Source organism: Ambystoma mexicanum, chromosome 9 (genome assembly GCF_040938575.1).
Source record: "Ambystoma mexicanum isolate Mex_15411 chromosome 9, UKY_AmexF1_1, whole genome shotgun sequence".
Lineage (NCBI taxonomy): Eukaryota > Metazoa > Chordata > Amphibia > Caudata > Ambystomatidae > Ambystoma > Ambystoma mexicanum.
In genome coordinates this window covers 624062997-624086467 of record NC_090931.1, presented here as the reverse complement: position 1 = coordinate 624086467, position 23471 = coordinate 624062997, and the positions used below count along the sequence as shown (strand labels likewise).

Genomic DNA, 23471 nt, shown 5'->3' with positions numbered 1-23471 from the left:
CCCTGGAGATTGCTTTTCAAGATACTGGTCTAGACGCGACATAAGTGCACCGTTGTTGGCAACATGGTCATATTTATTGTAAATTTCTCTTAGGAGAGAAAGAGTCTAGGTGGGCTCCTTAGAAGTCCTTCCGGGAGTCATCCCTCTTAATTAATATAGCGTTAATACCAAGTGTTTATCTATTCTTACAAATCTTTCCTTTTATCAAAATAAAAACTTATTCCACTTAGTTCCACTATTGGGATCTCCTTCCATTAAAATAGAAAGGGTTAATGACCGACCGCCCCACCCACCAACCCAAAGCACTTAATTGAAGGAAAGTCTTTTCAATCCATTTTTTTTCTCCAATTTTTTAGTTTGGGCTATTCGGTAGCGCTTTAGTGCCCACCTAAAAGCCCAAACTATTGCATTAGCTTAGTGAGAAATGGCATAGGAGGAGGGATACAAAGCTTCTCAGTGTTTGGTTTATTTGCCCAGCAATTGACTGCATACGGCCATGCTAATCCCTACGGCCATTCCCACCCAGTTCCTGCCCAAAACACCTCCTCATTGGAGCTCTTTGAGCTAGCTTTAATCAAGCTTTACCATCAAACTTTATGCTCTGAATGTCTTCCAGTGTTTTTTTCAAATCGGTCTTCTACGAGGTAATCACTTAACTGGAGTTGTAAACACACTACTGGTGTAATACAAATGTCTTAACGATGTCTGCCTTCAGGCACTCGATTTATAAACATTATGTCCTTCATGGACGTCCTGTTAAAAACAAGATTTAGCAAAGTCAACAGGTTTGGCTTGTGTATAGGTATTAGGCATTTGCAGGAACTGCTATTAGATGTCCAGGTGCCAACTCCATTTTGCACCTGCTAACATCAATAGTCAGTTAATACATCTACGGCAGTCCCTGGCAAGTGTCTTTTCCAGGCCTACACAAAAGTCCAAACTCTTGACATTGAAAATACTAATTTATTTTCATTTTCCCAGTATAGTCGCATCAAATATTCTTTCCACATTAATATGGATTCTATAAGTATATTATACAAGAGAAGATACGTATACTTAAGACATGTTACAGGAACAACCCTCATTACAGATCGAAGCACACGTGCAAAGCCACCAGTGACACCCAAGAATAATGGTTTGTGAAAGTCAATTTCCTTAAGAATTGACCATAATAGTTTGGGGAAAGGAAAATGTTTAGAATAGGAAGCTGCACATCTAGAGGTTTGAAAGGGGGTGGGGGTGTTGGGGGGTGCTTTTATGATGTATGTCTTTTATAATGCGCCTGTACACACGTGTTTCTAGGAGGCACAAGACAAGGGAGAGAAGCCAAAGGGACGACAAGACAAACGATCCTATTAGGCCTTGTGTCATTCGGATCGTGCAAGCTTGACAATAGACGTGCAAGGGGAAGGAGATGGGGAAGTGCAAGGGAGAAGGAGGGGGGAGTGAAATCAGGGCAGCATGGCTCTCAGTAAATCCAGCCAGGGTAGCACGGCTCTGGGTAAGTGCAGGGAGGCAGGGGGCTGTAGGGGTTACAGTACAGCCTTCAAGTGCGTGGTAGGTCCAGAGGCAGTGCAAAGGACGACTGGTCGCGGAGGAGCCTGGTGCCCAGTGAGAGGCTGAGGGAACCAAGCAACTAGTCAGCACAACAGACAGGTAAGTTAGTTAGCAGGGGAGCGAGAGAGAGAGAAGGCAGAGGAGAAAAGGAGGGTCTTGAGCTGCTTCCAGAACTTCAGGTGATCCGGCTCAAGTTAGAGGGGCAGGTATGCCATTGCACAGGGAGGCACATGCAGAGGAGAGCGATCTACCACCCACTCTCTGCCCGGAGAAGAGTCTGACCCTCAGAGAACTGGAGGTATCTGAGCAAAGGGCTCTAACAAGAAGGTATTTCAGAAGAGAGAGTTGGATGTAGTGCAGTCCCCTACCTCAGAAAGCCTTGTGGACAATGCAGAGGGTCTTGAAATTGATCCTTGCAGACAAAGGGAGCCAGTGGAGAGATTTCAGGGTTGGAGAGATACAGTCCCTGGGCTTGAGGCTAAGGATAAGTCTCTCAGTCCGGTTCTGGATTAGTTACAGGGGGCAAGAATAGAGGTAGGCGGATTGAGAAATAAGCTGTTGCAGTAGTCCACCCTGGAGAGAACCAGGGCCCTGGAGACGGTGAGCTTCTGGGGGAAAGTGAGAAAAGGTAGAATACTTCCGAGGAGATGCAGCTGGAAGTGGGCCTTTTTTGACAAGGTCCGTGATGTCAGGAGAGAAGGAGAGAGTGAAGTTGAAGAGGACACTGAGGTTTTTTGCCTCACAGGAAGGCGAGGGTGGAAGGCCCATGGCGGGAGGCCAGTGTGAAAGTTCAAGCAGGAGCAGGGGGTCCCAATGAGAAGGATCTCAGTCTTACTGGCATTTAGGCAAAGATCATTGGAGGCGCACCAATTCTAATTCGCTGATAAGACAGTCAGGAATGAGTGAGGAAGAAGAGGGGGCTGAGGGAAGCTTGAAAGAGAACCGAGTGTGATCCACATAACACTGAATGTTAGGAGAGAAGGTGGAGATTGGGTGGGCCAAAGGGGCAGACATTGAAGAGCCAGAGTGAGAGGATAGAACCCTGTGGGACACATGTGGAGAGAGGTGGTGGAAAGAAAGGACCCACACTGGACCTGGGAGGGATGGTCCAGGTGGAAGGAGGTCAACCACGCCAGGGCTTGATCTGTGATGTGCAGGTTCACACAGAGTCGGTTAATCAGGGTGGCCTGATTGACTGTATCGAAAGCAGAGGAACAGCCAAGGAGGGTGAGGACAGAAGAAGAGCTGGGATCAAAGTTAGCAAGCAGATCTTCACAGGTGTTCAGGAAAGATGTTTCTGTGTCTCTGGCTGCTCTGAAACCAGTCTGATGGTCCTGGAGGCAGACAACAGATTCAGAGTGAAATCAGTTGTGAGATGGACAGCTTTTCCAGGAGTTGCCCAGGAAAGGAGTGATAGAAATCGGGTGATAGTTTGCCAGACAGGTAAGATCAACAGCTGGCTTTTTTTTTTAGGAGGGGGTTCACAAGGGAGTGCTTGAGGAGAGAGGGGGGAAAGATCCAGTGGTGAAAGTGATTGCGGAAATTGGCCAAGGGGGGGCAATGTGATCATTGATGGTTCTGGGGGAAATGGGGAGCACCTGTTTGGAAGACACTTTCAGAGATTGGACTTGTCTGGAGACATCATCAAGAGTTATCAGGGCGAAGGAGGAAAAAGGAAGTGGAGAGGGAGAGGTGGCCAAAGGGGACCTGAGAGAGGTAGAGGAAGAGTAAGGTGGACAGAATGGCCTGCGTTTTAGTGGTAAAATGAGAGGCCAGAGCGTACAGGAGGCCTGGGAGCGTTGAGACTGCAGAAGGATTGGCCAGCACCTTGCAGATTCTAAAGAGTTTGGCTGTGCTGTTAGAGGCTGCAGAGACGCAGGCTTGGATATGGACTCCCTTCTTGGAAAGTCTGCATTGCCTTTGGAGCAGGCGGCAGGCCAGTTTGTCAGAGGATGCACCCAAAGCCCTCCACTTACCCTCAGCCACCCTGCCCTTGCGTTTCAGGGCGGCGAGGTCAGAGTTGTGCCAAGAGTTGCACTTAGTGGAAGACTTCAGATGGATTCTCATGACAGGGGCAAGGCTGTCCAGAGTGTTGGAGATAGAAAGATGCAGGTTATAGAGGGCTGTGTCAGAGTGCAAGTCAGCCGGAGAAGGAGCAGAGAAGTTAGGCAAAGGCATCCACTGACACTCACTTCATGGGCTGAATGACCAAGAAGGAAGGTGGCAGTGCTGGGGTAGGCATGCTGCATGGACAGCACTTGAAAAGCAGTGTTAGGGGCTAGTTAATGCTCAGTGAGTAGTTTTACATTAATTTCAATCCGTTGTTGGCCTTTCTTAGGTGCTTTTGTGGAGGGATTTGTGCGCTTTTTGCAATCGTTTTCTGGCTAGTTTGTGGTTTTCTGTGATGTTTATCTTGTGTTTTTGGTGGACTCCCCGCAACCCCCGCTTTCTGAGCTGGCCTGCATTTAAGGTGTGCAGTGTCTGTGGTGTAGTCCTTTGTTTGTTTCTGGCTTTGTTACTGGCCCCACCCTCCCCCTTGCAATCGGCTGAATCAGTCAGGTGTCTCTCTGCCTCTGTTCCTGGCAGCCCTTTCCACTTGCCTTCCTGACTGCTTTCCAAGTTGTGTCCTTGCATGGTGCTTCTAGATTACAGTCTCAGGGGCTGGATGATGCTCAGCAAGTCGTTTTACATTGATTCCAATCCTTTTTTGGCCTGTCTCATGTGCTTTTTGCAATCGTTTTCTGGCTAGTTTGTGGTTTTCTGTGGAGAAACGCTAGGGCCAGGGAAGTAGGCAAAGGAAAACCCAGGAATGGAAAAGGGGAGGGGGAGGCGATCATTCCCGAGGCATGCCACAAATAAGGGCAACAAGAGGGACCAAACACTAAATATGGCCCTACTAGAACTTTAACCAATTTACCATGGGGTGGTGGGTTAAGAACTCCCTGCTGAACACTCTCTGGGCATTTAATTACAAAGGGGGACTGCACTCAGAATTCGGGCAACAGAACTAGAAAGGGCACACGGAAGGGAAAATACAATAAACCATAAAAGCTGAATATCACCCACTGCCACTAACAACCCAAACTGTTACTAACAATTAACCCTCTGCATACACCTCTCACACACTGCACTAAAAGAACCAGAACTACTAAGTACAGCAAACCACACACTTCACAACACGACATAGCATACAAAACCTTGCACAACACCACATGACGTCTGCCTCCCGAATCTCGCACCCAAGCTCAGTGAACTGTACATCCGATCTGACGCTGCCAACAGCACATTACAGCTCCCTTGCTTTTTCTCCTGCTCCTCCCACTAACCTACCCCTCCCCCCTCTTTTTTCACAGAACCACTGGATTGCCGAGAGACCACACAAGTGGCGCTTGCGTACGGTATAAAACCCTTTAACGTTACTATTTATGAAGGTTTATACTGAAAGATTAATCTCCTGCACATTTTCCGAATATTAAACATCACTGATGTGAAATTATATTGCTTATTTTGCATCAAATCTCAAAAATGTAGATGACGGATTACACCATTATACACTTGGGATATACACCCTGAAATAACAAATCTTTTATCCAAGTAGTTTTAATTATTGTTCATTTGTAATGCACCTATACACAAGAGTTTTGAGGCACAGTGATAAGTATATCTAAGAAAAATAAAATGCTACGGATTGTCATGTAAACTAATGATTTATATTTAAGTTGTGTCCAGAGGACAGTGATCTACTCCTAGGCAAAGGATGAGGGTGTCCTCTATTGATCCTAGTAATCACCTAGTAAACCCTTCATAGTCACATAATCAAGGGAAGGGTTCAGCACACAAGTTCCATGGCGTTTACAAAGAAGCACTGCCAAGCTTGTGTATGAAGGCGTATTCCAACACGTAATATGACATTACTTGCAGATTAGTCTCCTCGGTTAAGCTTCGAGATGTCCCATCTTGCACTACACAAGCTTCGAGATGTCCCATCTTGCACTACACGGTCCATAGGCCCCCTTATCCTTTTCACAGGATTCAGTATTTGTTTTATTTTGCTGTGGAAGGGCCTGGTTGCACAAACAAACAAGATTGCCCAAGTGGTGGTTCTGCCATAAAACGAGGACCTGGTCGGTCTCGTCATTGCCTAATCTCCAGAACACAATTATGGAAGGATCAGACATTGGCATTCTTGACGAGAAGGCAATATTCCACAGTGAGCATGTACGGTTCTAACTGGAGAGGTTTCCCAATAGCATCCATAACATAACAGGTGTATATGTAGAGCGCACATTCACCCCAAGGGGCATCTTGGCGCTACTGACAGATAATAGGGGTGGGTTACCCAACTTAATGGTTCTAGAGAAGGCAGGAAAGCCGGAGGGCTGTAGTCTATGAGAACTATGAAGGATGTCATACAGTTACAGCAGCAGCTCCTTCAATGACTAGATGAATGCCAGCTATTCCCTCTTGGTCCCCGACAACATTTATCATCACTGCAGATTCACCAATCTCTTCCACCTGAGCAGAGGACCAAAAGTTCCAGGTTTTCACCAGAGAGCCTAGTGCGAACCATCGTTGATGGGACAGCATTGGCAGAACATCACTTGTTGCTGTGTCTTGCCCCACGACCTTCACAAGCCAACACTTTCTGGCATACATTATCTCAAAGATGCTTACAATCAGCGGCAACCTCCTCGGAACACTGGTCATCTCTGATGAAAGTTCAACCATGACATGATTGTAGCCACTCCTGCAGCTCTCCACCAGGTACAGCATTTGCCCTGAAGTCCCTTTTGAATCTTCTTGGTTCTAGATAAACGGGGCCACATCAGCAATCCCATGATATGGGGCCTAGTCATCTTTATTTATTCTGTGCATCAGCCTGTCCTCCACAGCACATAACCGATGTTGCAGATTTTGGCCAAGTTCCATCCATGCAGCTTGCCACTTATGCTGCAAAGGGTCAAACAGTGGAACCTCCTCCTTCTAACCGGAAAAGAAAACTCTGTCCCACTTCTGCTTTTTCTGGGCCTCTGTCAGACCGTCTACCCCCGTGACACATAAGCTCCTAAAGTAATTCAGTTAGTTTATAATATAGGACAATATGGGCTGAGTCGTTTCTTTTCTTGGTCGTCATAGATCAGCTGAAAGCATCTCATTACCCTCCCTCATATTTGTGATCATAAAAACAAAACCCAGTTGCCTGCTCAGTGCCACCCAGGCTTCTCCAAAAAGACACTGTGTATTGATGTTCTCATAGAACCTCTCAGGCCATAGGTGTCAGGGGCATATCTTGTGCTGGGATGATGGCTGCTGCCACAGACATGCCCAAGATCACCTGCTCAAGAATCTTACTGACCAGAGAGATGACAAGGTGTCCGTCACTTCCTGTTTGTGGGTGGATCTTCCCAACACCACTTCTTGGTATGTCAATGTATTTTATGGCAACAATGATGCACCTACTATTGCTGCTGCTAGAGGGCATCACGCGGACCAACAACCCATTTAATAAGAGTTCAACAGTACTCAAAGAAACATAAGGGCAACCAAATGAGGTTTACATTATGTAGCTGCTTTGCAAATAATCTGGCAGGTAAGAACTATCAAAAGGTCTCCAGGTGACATCTGATCATGGGCGGCACAAGCTAGACGAACAAAGCTCAAATGTTAGCCTAGACGTCACAACAGATCAAAATTCAACACCCTCCTATTCAAGAAATAGCTCCTCCTAAACACCTCGGTCCACACCCCAACATACCCAAAATTGGGTGATCTGATCCCCACTATCTCCTCCCCTGGTTACTTGTAGATCCATTGCTGACAATTGCCCTTACTCCCCTCTCAGAACCCTACTCCCTTGTTTCTCTGCTCCCTAACCTTGCCACCCCTATCCTTCCTCCCCCTTATGATTGTGAAGCGCTATATTGCTTCCTGAAGCTAGGTCTGCGCTCAATACTCCAATAAAAAAAAAAACAGTATCCAATTTAGAGAACCCCTTCACAATAACAGGAGTCACTGGCCTCTGCCGTGATCTAATGGGGAACCATTTTGTGGTTTTGCTGATGCTACTTGTAGACCTTGTACTTGGCGGTCATTCTCTGTTTGGCAGCCCCAGAGGCCTGTTTCTCTGACACAACACAAAGAAGGTACAGTTTGACCAGCGAGGTACCCCAACAGTCCTAGGACTCTCCTGTGGTGTGTCCTCGGACAAAGGAACTGTATCCCCATGGCCTTCCTTAAGGTACAAGCTGAGGTTCATTGCTTTATAACTGAGGGCCAATGATAAGTGATTAATGTAATTCTTCATGAGCTGCATCTTCTGGGCTTTGCTCGGAGTCTCCATTGCATTCAACACATCCTGGTAGTCTAGCACCACAATATAGGGCGCAAACAGAGAAAGACTGTCTCACATTTCACGCGCGGAAAAAGGGATGGCCACATCCTCCACATGACCCCAGAGCCATACAACACTATCCTCCCACCTTGGTTGGCACAGGTGCCTACACTTTGACGAGATGGTCACCTTGAGTAAGCAAATGGGGGGAGAAGAGGGTTATGGAAAGTTAGTGGATAGAAATGGGGAAGTAGGAAAACTAGAACGAGGGTAAGGGACATGCAGTGCATAACTAAGGGGTTTTCTACAGTAACAGCATATTTCCTTACAAATTCTATATACAAATAAAACCTATTGGGTTATACTCGCTCTCTCCACTGGGGTAGAGGGTGAGACTAAACAATATTATGCCCCCAAGACTATGAGGCCGTAGCATGACAATAACCACATTCAGCACAAAGTCATAGTATTCCATCGAAATGTATAGATTGAAATACCTTTTCATTGAAATTAATATTCATTGACATTTTTTTCATTGAATTTCAATGGAAAAGCATTTAATTCATTAAAATTCGATGGAAAGAGTGTCTATGGATCTTAAAAAAATAGATGTATTGATGTTTGGGTGAGGGAAAGGATTCAGTTTTGTAAACGTGGGTTTGAGAGGGATTGGGGGGTGGACCCCCCCCCACCAATAAAAAATAAACACCACACAAAAGTTAGAGGGAGCTGTCCAGTGCTGAAATACATTGCAACTGTATTGTATATATTTCAGCACTGGACAGCTCTATCTGACTGGACTGTGGACTTTTATTTTAGTTGGGGGAGGAGACCCCCCCCCCCCCACACTACACAAGTTAGAGGGAGCTGTCCACTGCTTAATCGCATGGAAGCGATGCCAGCACTGGACAGATCCCTCTTGTGTAGTATTAGCGATTTTCCATTGAAAATTTACCATCTATTCATTTCGATGAAACAGTTTCAATGAATGTTCACGTTTAATTATATTAATAGTGATTTGATGGTAAAGTTTTCAATGGAAAGGTTTAGATGGAAAATATTTGCGATGCAAAAAATAAATCAATCAATGGAAAGACATGTAAACATTGGAAGTACACCAGGACTGGGTGGCAGATGGGCAGTCGGGAATGATGGAGGAAGTAAGGAGAGTTGTGGGTTATCTGCATAACACTTGAAGTTGGGGGAGAAGGTGGAAATCAGGTGTGCAAGTGGACCAAGATAGGTGTTAAAGAGCCAGGGTGAAAGGTTGGAGCGGGGGGGAAGGAGAAAGAGCCCATAATTACCTGTGATGGACGATCATTGAGGAAGGAGGTCAGCCAGTCCGGTGCCCACTCAGAGATACTTAGGGTATCGTGGAGCCGTTTTATAAGGATGGCGTGGTTGATCATATCAAATGCAGGAGAGATCAAGTAGAATGAGAACAGCTGGAGAGTTGAAGTCAAGAGATGCGTGCAGTTCCTCATAGGTGTTCAGAAGAGCAGTTCCTGTGCGTCTGGATGCTCGGAATCCAGATTGATGATCGAGTAGGCAACCAACAAGTTCAGTGTGCTGAGACAGTGAAGGGAAGACCAGCTTCTGCAAGAGATTCCCAAGGAAGGGGGTGATGGATATGAGGCGGTAGTTGGCTGGACAAGACGGGTCTGCAGATGGGTTTTTTTTAGGACGGGGCGAACAAGGGAGTGCTTGAGGGAGAAGGGGAAGATCCCGAAGAAAAGGACTTGTTGCAGAAATCAGCAAGTGCAGGGGCAAGAGAGCCAATATTGTCCTTAATGGTTCTGGAGGAACAGGAGGGGACCTTCATGGGGCAGAAAACTCTGGTAACCTCATCAGGTGTAATAGAGAAAGGCAGAGGGGGGATGGGAGGCCATAGGAGGCAGGGAGTGGGGAGAGGGATGAAAGGGTGCTCAGGAGTTCTTTTAGTGAAGTATGTGGTCAGTGCGCTGCAGAGGGCCTGGGAAGGAAGAGGTGAAGATGAGACTGTTGAAGGGTTGACTAGTTCCTTGCAGATTTTAAATTGTTCAGCCATGTTGTTGGATGCACACGAGACACAAGCCTGTATGTGGGCCCTTTTCTAGGAGTGGATGGACTGTCAGTATTGCCTTTGGAGCAGGCGACAGGCCAGTTTGTCAGAGGGTGAGCCTGAGGTCTGCCACTTCTGCTGGGCAGCTCTGCACGTGTGTTTCAGGATTGCATGTTCAGAGTAGAACCAGGTGTTAGACTTGGAGGCATTTTTCAGGCAGATCCTTATGACTCTGGCAAGAAAGTCAAGGGTATTAGTGATGGCAAGATGGAGGTTGCTGAGAGCAGAGTCAGGGGTACAGTCTATAGTGGGGAGAGGGGGGGGGGGTGAAGGTAGATGCGAAGGCAGCAGCTGACACTCCTTTCATTGGACCGATGTACATTCACGAGGTTGGCAGTGTTGGTGAAGGTGCGGCCAGAGGGCCGAGAGGAGAGAATGGGCTGAGAGGAAGAGTTGGGTGATCAGTGTGGATGACGGCTGTGTCCAGCTGAGTGAGTAGGACCAGAAGAGTGAATGGAAAGGGAGAGTGAGGTGTAGAGGTCACGGAAGAGAGTGGATGCCGTGGTTGAGCAGTCAAGGTGGATGTTGAAGTCACCAAAGAGAAGGAGTTTAGAGGTGGTTGTAAGGAGACAGGAGGAGAAATCAGCCCATGCAGAGAGGAACAGAGTGGTCGAGCCAGGTGGCCTGTAGATAGTGGCAATGGTCAGAAAGGAGGTGGTAAAGATGACCAGCTTGCAAACCAGGCTCTCGAAGGAAGAGTAAGGCTGGGTGGGTATGAGGGAAGAAGGGATCCGCTCAGTGAAAATCAGAGCAACCCCGCCACCTGCACAGTTCGGACAAGGTTTGGCAATGATCTTTTAGCCATCTGGGACAAGGGAGTCAAAAGCAGTGACTGAGCTGGCATTTAACCACGTCTCGGTAAGAGCTAGGATATCGAGAACCAAGTTCTTCAAGGAGGCGGAAGATGTTGGCTGTGTGTTTAATGGCACAACGAGCATTACGCGTGGCTAGATGCAGGTCGTCACCACCTTTGAAGGTCTTCCGAGGATGGGTACAGTGGGCGTGGTACACCGTGTCAGAGGGGAAGGGGGGGGGGCAGAGAGAATGGAAGGAGGAGCAGCAGGTGTGGTAAGGAAGTTAATGAGGGATGGCAGGCGCTGGTGAAAAAGGAGGTTGTTGGGTTGAGGATCCAGAACAAAGATAGTGCCAGTACAATAGAAATTAATGATACACCTGGATGATGCAAAGCCCGCCAACAGTACTTCCCATCTAGTGCCACCATTAATGGGCAAGGATGTGAGAGGGGAAAGAGCGGAGATGAGGAGTCCATAGGTCTTGAGAGGGGACAGAAAAGAGGATGTCCGTAAAGACTTGTCTGGAAGTTGCACTAACATGGGTATCTGCGACAGGTGGGCAGGGTTAGTGGCCAGGATGTCTTTTTACATGCTTTGGTCTTCCAGACCTTGTGTGGGAATGCGGGAGGGAGGATAGGTGATAGTATAGCAATTAGAAAAGATAGGGGAGATGAGTGCCATAGGGCCGATGGAGGATAGGAGGAAGAAAGAGGAGCGGCTGCTCAGCACAGTACGAGCACAAACTCACTAGGCAGCCTAGTAGCCAAGGGAAGCAAGAAAACTGATGCACTGGGAATACTTTGGTACAGCAGATTGGTGCAGAGAGGTTACAAATATTCCATATAAAATGAGCTTCAGAAGCCTTACCTCATTGAATCTGGTGAGGAGGACCAAAGCATAGGAGATACCCAACTTTAAACCACTGCAAGGAGGCTGTGCTGGTGCCTAGAGTCTTCCAATCAATATTCAGATGACAAAGTTTGCGCCTGGTACCTGCGGACCCTGGCCTTCTACCAACCAGAGCAAACTGAGAACCAACAAACTGTTTTCTTGACCTACCGGGGACAACCATCTCACAAAGCTTGAAGAATGTGTTCTTGCTGCCTGTTCCCTACATTGGTATGATGAGATGGAGCAGCATCAGCAGACACTGCGATCACCAGTAGCCAACAGACCTTGAGGCCTACAGTTGCTACGTGAAAAAAGAAAATGATATTTCGTCGCAGAAAAGAAATAAAGTAATGCTGAAACACAGGAGTGCCCATCCTACCTGAACTGCCACCGTTGAGCAGTTTTCACCTTGCAGCGCAGGGGTGCGACACCTCTGATGCACCAGATAGTAGCACTGTACCCCAGCTCCAGAAGAGAATCTCCATTGAAGATCTTCACTAGGCACATCACTGGATTACTACAACTGCCACCATGGATCCCTCACCCAGTGAAGGAGAAGTATTGAATGCAATAAGATCAAGCTTAGCAAGTTAATCCTCCCTTTACAAGAAAGAAATCGTTCTAGCTAAGTAGGACTCCTACAACCAGAGAATCTCTCAAGCAAACTCAAGTATAAAAGAGCTGTTCACAATCCTTAAAGAACTGGAATCCCCTATCCCAGTCCCAGACACCTGCGTAAAGGACAATACTTGGTACACCAACATTCAAAACACCCCTTCTCCAATAAAATAGCAACCGTCCAAGTCAAGATTGCCAACAAAAAAGAAACCCCAACTAGCATGTCCCATCCCAAACTACGACCCTCACAAAAAAACCACACACCACTTTAGCTTCTCCAAAGTAACCATCCTAGAGGTCGAAAAAGTCATACTTACCCTCAAACCTTCAAACTGCCATGGTGATCCTTGACCATCCCAAATCTTAAAGGACGCAGCCAGAGACTTATCACCTTTTAGCTCAAAGCTGATTAACTCCTCCTTCTGCACTGGTACTATCCCCAGCAACCTCAAAGAGTCTTGGGTCCTCTCATTACTCAAAAAACAATCACTGGACCCTCTATACCCACCAATTACAGATCTATGACCACTCTCTCCTTCCTGCTTAAAATTCTAGACAAGGTGGCATGCCTACAAATTCAGCAATACCTTGAACAAAATCACCTCCTAGGAATCCGACAGTCCGGTTTCAGACCCCAACACAGGACTGAGACAGCATTAATTGACCATAAGGCACTGGTAAAGCCGCACTACTACTTCTCCTCGATCCATCAGCGGCATTTGACTTAGTAGACGATAAAATTCTCTGCAATCACCTGGATTCGGCTGCACACTTCTCGCTGGAAGTGATAGGCTGGATACAATCATTCCTTAAGAGGACCATGCGCGTCTTCTCAACCTCAGCATCCGCTGACCCCATTCCTATTACCTGTGGAGTGCCCCAGGGAATTTATGTCTCCCCCACCATGCACAACATATTCACAAAGCCCCTTTTTGATGATCTCGATATCACCTACACCAACTATGCCGATGATACCCAGATCCTCATACTGCTGACGGGAGACTACAACAAGGATTTGGCCTTGGTGAATAGAGTGTACCTCACCATCCCGACATGGATGGCCTCTCATGGTCTATGCCTGAATGATGACAAGACAGAGCTTATAATCCTCAGCACCTCATCCAATATCAATAAAGTTGGACTCAACTACACCAACTTTATCATAGATGGCAACACCATCAAAGTAGACAAAGTCGTCAAACACTAGACTTCTACCTAGATGCCACCCTCACCTTCAACAGACAGGTCAACTCCATGGCCTCCACTACTGCCTACACATGTAAACTAATCAGAGCGGCCAAGCCATTCCTTTCCACCAACAGCTGCACTACCCTGGCAAGAGCTTTAATATTGTCAACACTGGATTATTTTAACACCCTATACCTAGGGACTAACAAATATATCACTGGCAAAATCCAGATCCTACAAAACAATGCTCTTAGAGCAGCACGTAGCAGCCCTAAAAAAAAAAACAATCTCTGACATAAGGAGATCGCACAACTGGCTCACCACAAAGGATAGAATAACACTAAAAGTAGCCTCACTCGCTCACAAATGCCTTAATGCAGCCCCACGATACATCATCGACAGAATAAAGAGACAATGCTCTAACCGCCCTACTAGAACTGCCAACTCCAACCTCCTGACAGTGCTGAGATTTAAACACTCTAAAACCGGAGGAAGCAGCTTTCCGGTGAAAACCGCCCAACTAAAGAACTCCCTGCCTCCCGCATTAAGGGTAGATCAAACATACCTACACTTCAGGCACAAAATCACTCACTGGATTAAGGAAAATAACCGTTAGAACTGCCCATACCTGCGCAACTATTCATGTCCTTCTCCTACTGCTTGTATTCTTCTGTACTTTAATTTGTATACTTGTATATTTATGTATAACTGCACAGCAATGTAACCAAAGCTGATCATATTCTTCCTGCTTTTCTGCGCCCTGATACACTCGGGTCGTGCGTGCATTATAAACAATAATACAAACAATGTGGTCCAGAAAACTGCTCAAAATACCCTAAAGTGAATTACCCACCACTTGGCTTGCCTTTAGAAAGTCAAATAAGCAGTCTCAAGGCAAAGTCTTTTCACATTGGACCTGTCTGACATTGGGCCCTATGCTTACCACTATGGGCTCTACAGTAGACACTGAATCCCACCACCTATCAAGTCTCTCCAACTATTTTGTATGAGACACTGAACCCCAACAGAGCCAACTAAGTTCCACAGTACACCCCGGTTAACAATACCAAAGTTTGTAACTCAAGAGTCCCAGGTCAGTTTAATTTTGTGATTTACCTCAACAAGCAGGGTTGAGAAGTAAAAACACGCCTCTCTACACCTAGACATTTTGAATTAGAATGACATCTGTAATCTACATCAACATCTTACTTAAGTTTTAACAAGCTATAAAGTAGATTTTCAAGCACCTCTCTGCATGTGACATTACTATATTCAAAAGCATTGCGTCACACTGTATTCTTGTCTACCGGGCTCCATGCTGAACAGAAGATTGCTTAATCACAGTGGCTACTAGGTGAGCCCAGGAATACATAAAAGTTGTCTGTCTAGGTTTAGAAAGTTAGCACAGCTGGGAGTGTCTTCAGAACCCTAAGCCAGCCTTCCCCAGTCACAGAAACACTGCCCATGGCCCCTGCAAATGCCAACGGACCAACCCCAGCCCCCTATGCCAATTCATTTGACAGATCACCTTCCCAAACACACCCCTCCTCTTCCAGAGCAGTGAACCACAAATTCAGGGATCTGCACCAGCCCCACCATCTTCTGGGTACCAATTCAGTCCCTCTTTCCGCCAACACACAAACGCAGACCTCCATCCTTATGGGGCCTCCTGTAAGGAACTCATGGAGGCAACAGTAAAGACAAACACAAGTGATCACAGTTCAAGGATGTTTACTGAACTTTATAATGGGTGAGATAAACACCTAATCTAAACCGAAATCTAAGTTGGGGGCAAGCTATGACCATCAATAATAAGGCAGTCATAGTGGCATCTTGTCAAATAAAAAGGCCTACTGCCAATCTTTACTGCTAAATTACAAAAAGTGTGGGATAATGTTAACCAGAAAAGAAAAGTGTTCACAAAATGAAAAGTCAGGATGGTATGGCTGGGTATACCTTCCCCACGTTCTAAGCACGGGACAAGGTGGGACTTCTGAGCACAGCACACTCTGGGCCTCGACAGCACGAGGTTCACAGTTCAACCATATCAAAACCTTCAGAGGTTGAGGTTCTTTCCTGTAAAAGTCTCTTGCCTTAGAAGGCCTGTTGATTCAAAGTAATAAACAAACAAAAAGTTCCTTCGGTATTCCTGTACCTTGGGCGATTGCTCTTCGCCCCTAGGAACTCCCTCCGTCGGGCTGGATCCTCTTTCAAGTCGGGCCTCCCTCCATCGGGTTCACTCCGACCTTTAAAATATATATCTTGCAATATTCAGATGTCCTTTTAAACAGTTTCCCACTGCAGGTAACCCTCGACCGGGTTACCTGCAGACACACAACTCTTGTTGACACAACGTTCATCAGTGTCTTCACCACTAGAACCTCCCTCCGCGAGGCTCAGATCCTCCATGCAAAGATGGACCTCCCACTATGGCCTTTCTTTAACACAGTCCATGTATTAATCAGTTCATCAGAAAGCAGAGTTTTCCTTCTCTTAGCTTTCTTTCAGCATCCCTCTGTCGGGTTCACACTTGCCTTTCTCCACAGTTCCCAACCTGGTCAGAAAGCGGGGTTCCCTTCCCCATGTCTTCTCCTAGCAATGGGTCAGAGACTTTCGATTGTACAAGAGATTTGATGTGACCCTTGTAGGACCGCTCTGACACTTCACGTTCCCTTTCTTGGGACCTTCTGTTCTTTGCAGTTTCAATAAACACCAAAGGGGCCAGCGAGAGCGCTTCGAATGAGCACTCCTACGGCGCTTGACCACTCTGCAGCTGGCCCGTGTCTGGGCTTTAACAGTTCAAACATATACACAAGTTCTTTCTTCTTGCGTTCAAAATGTTGCCAATTGCAACCTTAGGCTCAACACAGTTTGGTTTGCCATCAGCTTCCTCTGACTCACTGGCTGTGCTGAACCCTTTGGCTTCTCTGATCTCTGGCATCAAGGATAGCTTGCCTCCCACCTGCTTTATCAATGCGGGAGACCCTCGTGCACCGTTGACATCTGCTGCTCCGCATGCCAGCTGTAACTCCTGGTATTAAGATTTCCCTCTCTGAGGCTTTGCGGGTCTGAGTTGAAAAGGGCAACGGGCAATCATCCTTCCAGGTCTCGCCGCCTTTCTCCTCCATTTGAGCTGCCAGTTTGATGTAGCTGTCTCCTTGTACGTTTGGCTTTGCTCGAAGTGTGCTTTTATGCTCTGCCTTTTATCTCTCTGGGAAAGGTAAAGGGCTGTCTGGTGTGCGTGGTTATTTTCAATTGCCTGACACGTGTGTTGGGACATGTCAGGTAAACGTCTCTGGTGTTAGTCCTTTGTCTGTTACTGTGCAAGAGTGTTTGTGTTGGAAAAAGGGGGGAGCAGTGCTTCCAAATATCCTGGAGGGTAGGAAAGGGGAAAGGTGTTACAAAAAAGGTGATACAGCGTCTCAAGCCTCGGTGTCCCACTTCCACTCCCTGAAGACCCCTCACCCAAGTGATACTCCTCCGCTGGTCCACCCCCAGGAATTGGATCCAATAGTGACAGCAGTGTCCTGGACACTTGGACGACAGATCTCCGGGGACTAGCGTGAGAGACACCTTCAGGTTACTCACAATCCCCGACACTAAATGAGAAAGTACCTCCCAGGGTGTTCCATCAACAGGGCCCCTCGCCACCAGCCCTCCACCAAATGTCCCCTCTCTAGCCCAGTTTGCCCAGTGCTTCAATGCAGCACCTCCATCTCAGGGATACCTCGTCAACCCATCCAGCAGACGGTGCCCATGCGAGACCTTCCATCAATGAATCCCCTGGTCCCCCATCCCCTCCAGCTCAAAATGTGTAAATGCCCACTCCGCAGTTCTGTGTGGACATAATGTCACTGCACTGGGCCCAACTACAATAGCTTCAGGTCCCACTCGTTAGACAATTAAGACTGGGACATTTTCTGCTTGAAACATAGCTTGATTTGGCATAGAACGTTTGGCACAGCTTCCTGCTGTTCATAGGAAATCATCAAACGCCGCATTTGTAGTGAATAGTGGAAGTAAGCCTGGTACCAAAAAAACACACACAATTTTTATACAGGTAATTCGAGAGGCGAGTATTTCTCCAAGATTAACTGTACAGAAGGTTTATTCCAACAGAGAACAATCCCTTTTTAAGTGCTTCATGCAAAGCAACGGTCTGCACTCCTGAGGGTCTCCAGATGATTCTGACTTAACACTCACAGGGCCCTTCTCTTATTATGCATGCTCAGGCTGATGGGAGTTGTAGTCCAATAGCCTAACTTTGCAGACCCCTGGCAGTGTCATGGCAAACCGGTTGGTACATAAACTGGTGTGTGATGGGAATTGAGTTGGAGACAGTAAACTGGGATGCCACAGGGCAGAACAATAGAATACATTTAGTTTACATACACTGTGCAAACTAAAAAAAAAGACTGCTGGGCATGGGAGAACGGAGACACAGCTTTTCCATGCAAGTCAACCATACCACGACGACCCAAAACTCCTACCTGAAGGATGGCACACCACCAATTCGGGAACTCTTTGCGGAGGACAAGTGGTCTGGAGTGTCTGCAAAGTGACACTTAATATCTAATAAATCACATTTTTATTGAAGGAAAAAAAAAATGTCTTAATCAAGCCTTCAATATCTTTATTTAGTTGATTTTCAAAATTTCACGTCACTTAAGAGGATAGCAACTATGAAGTAGATTAAGAGAGAAAAAAGTTTTCACATAGCGCAGACGGTTTGATATGACATTTTCAAAAATCAGGAATATAAAATAGTTCTCCTAGAACACTCAGATTTTTTACCTAGATGCACTTCAACCTCGCAGAATGGACGACTTCTAGGAATAGAAATAAATACATCTGTCCTTTGTTAACATGTGTCAGTGTTAAAGGAAGTGGAATGGCATGTCCTGATTTAGCCTTCACTCTTGACAGACAGTGGCAGAATCTGCACATATCGGCAGGACATGTTTGCATGTCCCGAAGAGGCCTACAAAGTGGATTCAAGTAGAATGAAAATCACATGATATACAGTACACAGACTGGTTTACTTCCAGTAGATGAAGTCATTATTGGTGGTGCAGACACTTTAAAAGAAACAATGTGGGTTATGCTTACATAATATAGAAGCTGATTGGTTGTCAGTTTATGCAGTGCTGCGCCACTGAAATCTTCACATATCAAAATAACTATACGTTGAGGGCTGCTCTTCTAATGGAAGGCTCACAACCAAAAGCCTTAAAATTAACTCCACCTAATCAATATCCCTAAATGCAGCCACATCTCATATTGAAGAAATATAGGAAATCACTCAATTTGTATTGTCATTAATGATTCAAATATGCTGAACCATGATTTAAAATGCCTTGAAGAAGCCCAGCAAAGGGCGAAACTGATGGCCATACAGTTGTGGCACATTCTTTGTAAATCAAGTCACTCTTTACTAACATACAATTTATGGTTGAGCATATTTGAATCATTAATGACAATAGACATTGCTGGATACAAATTGAGTAGTTTCATAGATTTCTTAATTACGAGATGCAGCTGCATTTAGGGATCTTGATTAGGTGAAGCAGGCTTACATAATGTAAATATGTTGCAAAGCAACCTACTGCACTTTGTCTTCAATGTCAAGGTCGGCGGCACTCACATTCTCAATGCTTTTTAATATCATCTATACAGCCTCTTACAAAAAAAGATTTTTCAGTTTTTGTACACAAATAAAACACAGAGAAGCAAAAGAAGAAACAGCACTATTTTTGCAATGTAGCAGGTGCGGCCATCACCCTCTGCAGAGCAGGTGTTTGCCTGTGAATGTCTAGACTCTCCGCTGTGTCCATCTGTATCCGATCCAGCAACTTAGTCGTTGATTGGAAACCAGAGAGGAATGGTTAAACACAAGGTTCCACCCCACCTGAAGAAGGTTGCCCACTTTTCAGTAAATCCTTCTAGCCTGCCCCAGGAAATCGATCTACTGTCTTCAAAGTAAACAGTTGGTCATTTCGAATTTCCACTCCTTGAAAAGTGGGAGATCGCTGCGCTTCCACTACTCAGCTAGAGGTAATCGTGCGATAATTGCAGTAAATAATCATATTGTATCATGAACATTTGGAGCATAGAGGAATGTAAGCTGTGGAGACAAAGTATTCTGCAAAGTGAGAGAGGTCTATGAAAAGCCAGTACCAAAGTGCCTAGTTTGAGCATTCAAGGAACATATGTACCTGGCCGACATCTCTGCTACGGCAATGGGGCAATCAAAGTTTCTGCAAAGCTTTCGGGTGCTCCTTCACATTGTAATCTGTACATAGTTATGCAATTGCTGCTTCAGCCTCGTTGTGCTTGTGTTGCGAATATCAGATCAATGAGCTTCTTAGCTCTGAGAGTCTGATGTGAAGAAAGTGGCGGAAAGCGTTGCCATTGGATGAACAGCAACAGAGACGGGATGTCCAAGAGACAGTTGGTTAGGTTTTTTTTTGTGTAGGGGAATGGAAGAATTCCAGTTGCAGGGTATTCAATATTTCTTGTACTTGGCGTAGCTGTGTCAGATGGCCTCGCCTCTATAATTGTCCTATTTCTTTCATTAACCACTGGTGCGCCGCTGTCACCGAACGCTCAGGGAAAATTCTGGATTGAGCAGACGGGTATATACTTTCGCAGGTTGGGCAGTTTCAATGCATGTGCAATGTCACATCATACATGACAGCTAACTTGAAGACACTTTAGTTTGATCTTTAAAGAACTGGGAGGAGGGGGGTATTGCATTTGATTAATAATCCTGTCCCTCTTAGACAAGTATGCAAATGGGTAATGTTGCCATCTATGTAGTATCTACTAATTTGGTTAGTCGCTGACAGATTGCTGCCCACTACTAATATAAGAAGTTTGGGATAGCCAGCCCTCCAGTTTCCAATGGGAGTCACAGTTGTGTAAGCACTCTGACGTTTTTTTCTATAAACCCGTATGAATCTGGCGATAGTGGAAGAGAGTAGGCGTCACCCCCAGATATTACACCTTTGACATCACGAAATGAAAAGTGTATTACTTTCAATCATAATAACGGTGGCTATAGTCGTAATAAGTTTGTAGCTAGAGTACTGGGCAAGTTCTTCTCCAAACGGTAGAATCATTGGCAGTAATACTTCCATTGTATTTGTGGTAATAGCGATATTGTCCGCTTAGGCCAGGACCGCACTGACGACTGCCATTTTGAAAAAGTGAATTCCTTCCTATGTCACACTATAAATAACAAATGGTTATAAAAATAGTGCAAACAGTAGAAAGGACTTTGTGCTGTCCTGTCTGCATTGGTAACTTCCCGCAAGCTTTGCAGTTGACAAGACTCTAGGAAAGGGGGCTCTGGTGTTTGTGCATATTGCAAATCATTTGGTCCCATAGCAATGTCTACTGGTACCACCCACAGAAACGACCACTGTCAAAAGCTGAGCTGAACATAGTTGGTATGCTCACTGGTGAAGCGTTCAGGGGTGAAGGCATGTTGCCGCAGTCAAACAAATGTCTTCATAAATTTGGACAGGCATTTTGGGAGTATCATCCTAGAACATCTTAATATCTGTGTTAAGCAGCGATGTAGACCTATTGGATTGTGTGTGAAGTGTGCTTTTTTTAGTTACAAAAAAATCAATACGCTAGAGTCACAGGAAGGGACAGGAAATCAGTCCTCCATTATACTAAGTTAGCGCTGAAAAAGCGCATAAGGCTAAGCTGGTCAAACATGTTTAAGATATTTATGCCAGGAGACCATTATCTCCAGTTGTTTTTCAATTGCTTAAAACTATTGTAATGCCCTTTAAATCAGAATTCGAAAGGGAAATAACGGATATTTGTGTGTGGTATACTAGTGTGAAGATTATTTCCAATACTCTTCTGTCATTTTCAGACCAGGGATAAAACTCGTCGTCAGACAACCCATTGTAGACACAATAAAATGCGCACAATGACATGGAACTCTTACCTGTCAAAGAGGCTGGTCTCCATGGAGTGATTTTAGCAGAGACATTGTGCAATGGACCACAACTAAAGAAAAAGCGGGTCCGCTTAGTAATGGAATCAGCCAATAAGACTGAGCTATGCTGGAAGTGTTGCTCGGATGGATTTCATTGGGTAGCAAGTTCCATTTGGTCTGCCGAATTAGCTTCATGCCATAGTTGTAGTTCCATCCTCAGACAGTGCTGCTTAGTTAGAGAAAAGTCTTAAGATGAGGTTTAGGCCGTGTAGTCCCAAAACCTAAGATTTATTAAGATGGTACAGTATTTTGCGCAGTAGAGGCAATCCTGCTCCGGGCCTTACCCAGCCAAACCCACCATTGACTCACTGACTTCCCAGAGCTTCTTTGCCACTGCGTCGTCACGGGCATGGCTGCGGACTTCCTTCACTCGGCAGTTGGCAAAGAAGCGACCACTGAATGGTTCAATGCCTTCCTGCACGGCACAGTGGATGGACGTCTGGGCGCCATCCGTGCAGTCCCGGAAGAAGAGCCAGGCAATGGGGAATACCAGAACCTTCATCCAGAGCTTCATGTACCGGAACAGTTCAGTGCGGACCACCCCTGCCAGACAGAGGACAGCTGGTAAACAAAAGTGAAAAGGCGGAGCACGTTGCAGATTTCTATGTATACATACATACATACATACATACATACATCCATACATCTTTAGGGTGTTACATTGGCTTATTCCCAAGCGCCCACAAATAACTGAAAAGGATGACAAATGACTCCCTTTACAGTGTTCAGAAAATCCACATCTTATTGTTTATTATGAGATATTCTGGTGCCCTTTGTGATTACACGCGTTTCGATGACTAAATCATCTTTTTCAAATCAGGGCTATTAGTATTACATAACATTTTTTATAATTTGATAATTTACACATGTTAAGCACATACCATGAAATTCCCATATTAACAACATATGAGAGTTATTGATTTATCAAGTAAGAACATTCAAGTCAACGAATTATTGAAATCAAAAATACACAAATTAAGTAAGCTAAAATAAAATTAAAGAATGGCCATTTTAGGGAGGGGTGAAGGGTAGGAGTGTTACGGATTGAATAAAACAATTAGATGAGAAAAAAGAGAAAATAGTAAGTTAAACCACAAAATAACGTAAGGTTAAATTTCACTAATACTTTTCAATGGTAAATGAACAGGTATTCATGTAATGGTCCATGCACTTCTTGATTTATATATTTTATTTTTTATCATTTATTTTTTCATTATTATTCTTGATTTACTTTTAATTATTATGGTATCAGGTACTACGCACACAGCCTTACCTAGTTGCACTGTTTCCCACTAGTATTCTTAATGTCTTGTGAATAATTTCATGGGTTAAATCCCAGATCCAATACCTCAGCCACTAACACAAAACTGGTTAAAGACGAAAAATAAGCTTCATTACTACCTACTATGCGGATAACATAGTTCTGAGGAAAATTCTAAAGAAAAATTGGTATTTACTCCATTTGGATCCAAATGTGAAGAAATACATTGATGACAACCCAATTATAATCTACAAACGGGCAAGAACGATTAAAAACTTTGAGTCCTTCACTTCTTCCAGAGCTGAAAAAGGATAATACAATAACATGGCTTCCAGCACTTCCTAAAGACTTCTACAAGTGTGGCACCTGCACAATGTGTAAGTATGCATTGGACAATTCAACAACCTTAAAGGACAAATATGGTGTCACACAAAGAATTGAAGATTATATAAATTGTAAGACAAAATATGTGGTGTATGCCATCATTTGCCAATGTGGAGAAATATACATTGGTAAAAGTACCATTAGGGAACTCAGAATTAGAATACGGGAACAACTATCAACCACTGGAAGTCAAGCAACAAACCTACCACTAGCCCAACACTGGCAGAAGAAACATCAGATGGACGATAAAAAAGCGCTGAGATTTGTTGGGCTGAAAAAAGTAACCTTAGGCCCAAGAGGCGGGGACCAAGAACTAAAACTCATGCATG

At 45.2% G+C, this 23471-nt stretch overlaps 1 protein-coding gene across 2 annotated transcripts in view; it reads right to left on the bottom strand.

The window, feature by feature from the left end:
• Positions 1-18096: 18096 nt before the first annotated feature.
• DHRS13 (dehydrogenase/reductase 13) overlaps positions 18097-23471 on the bottom strand; it is a 172769-nt gene continuing 167394 nt past the window's right edge. Inside the window, exon 5 of one of the 2 annotated variants that reach the window (XM_069615301.1) lies at positions 18097-22058. In XM_069615301.1, the coding sequence (XP_069471402.1) occupies positions 21778-22058 (281 nt within the window). In that variant the 3' untranslated portion in view covers positions 18097-21777. The remainder of the gene's footprint in view (positions 22059-23471) is intronic. The other variant, XM_069615302.1, reaches the window with a different exon arrangement.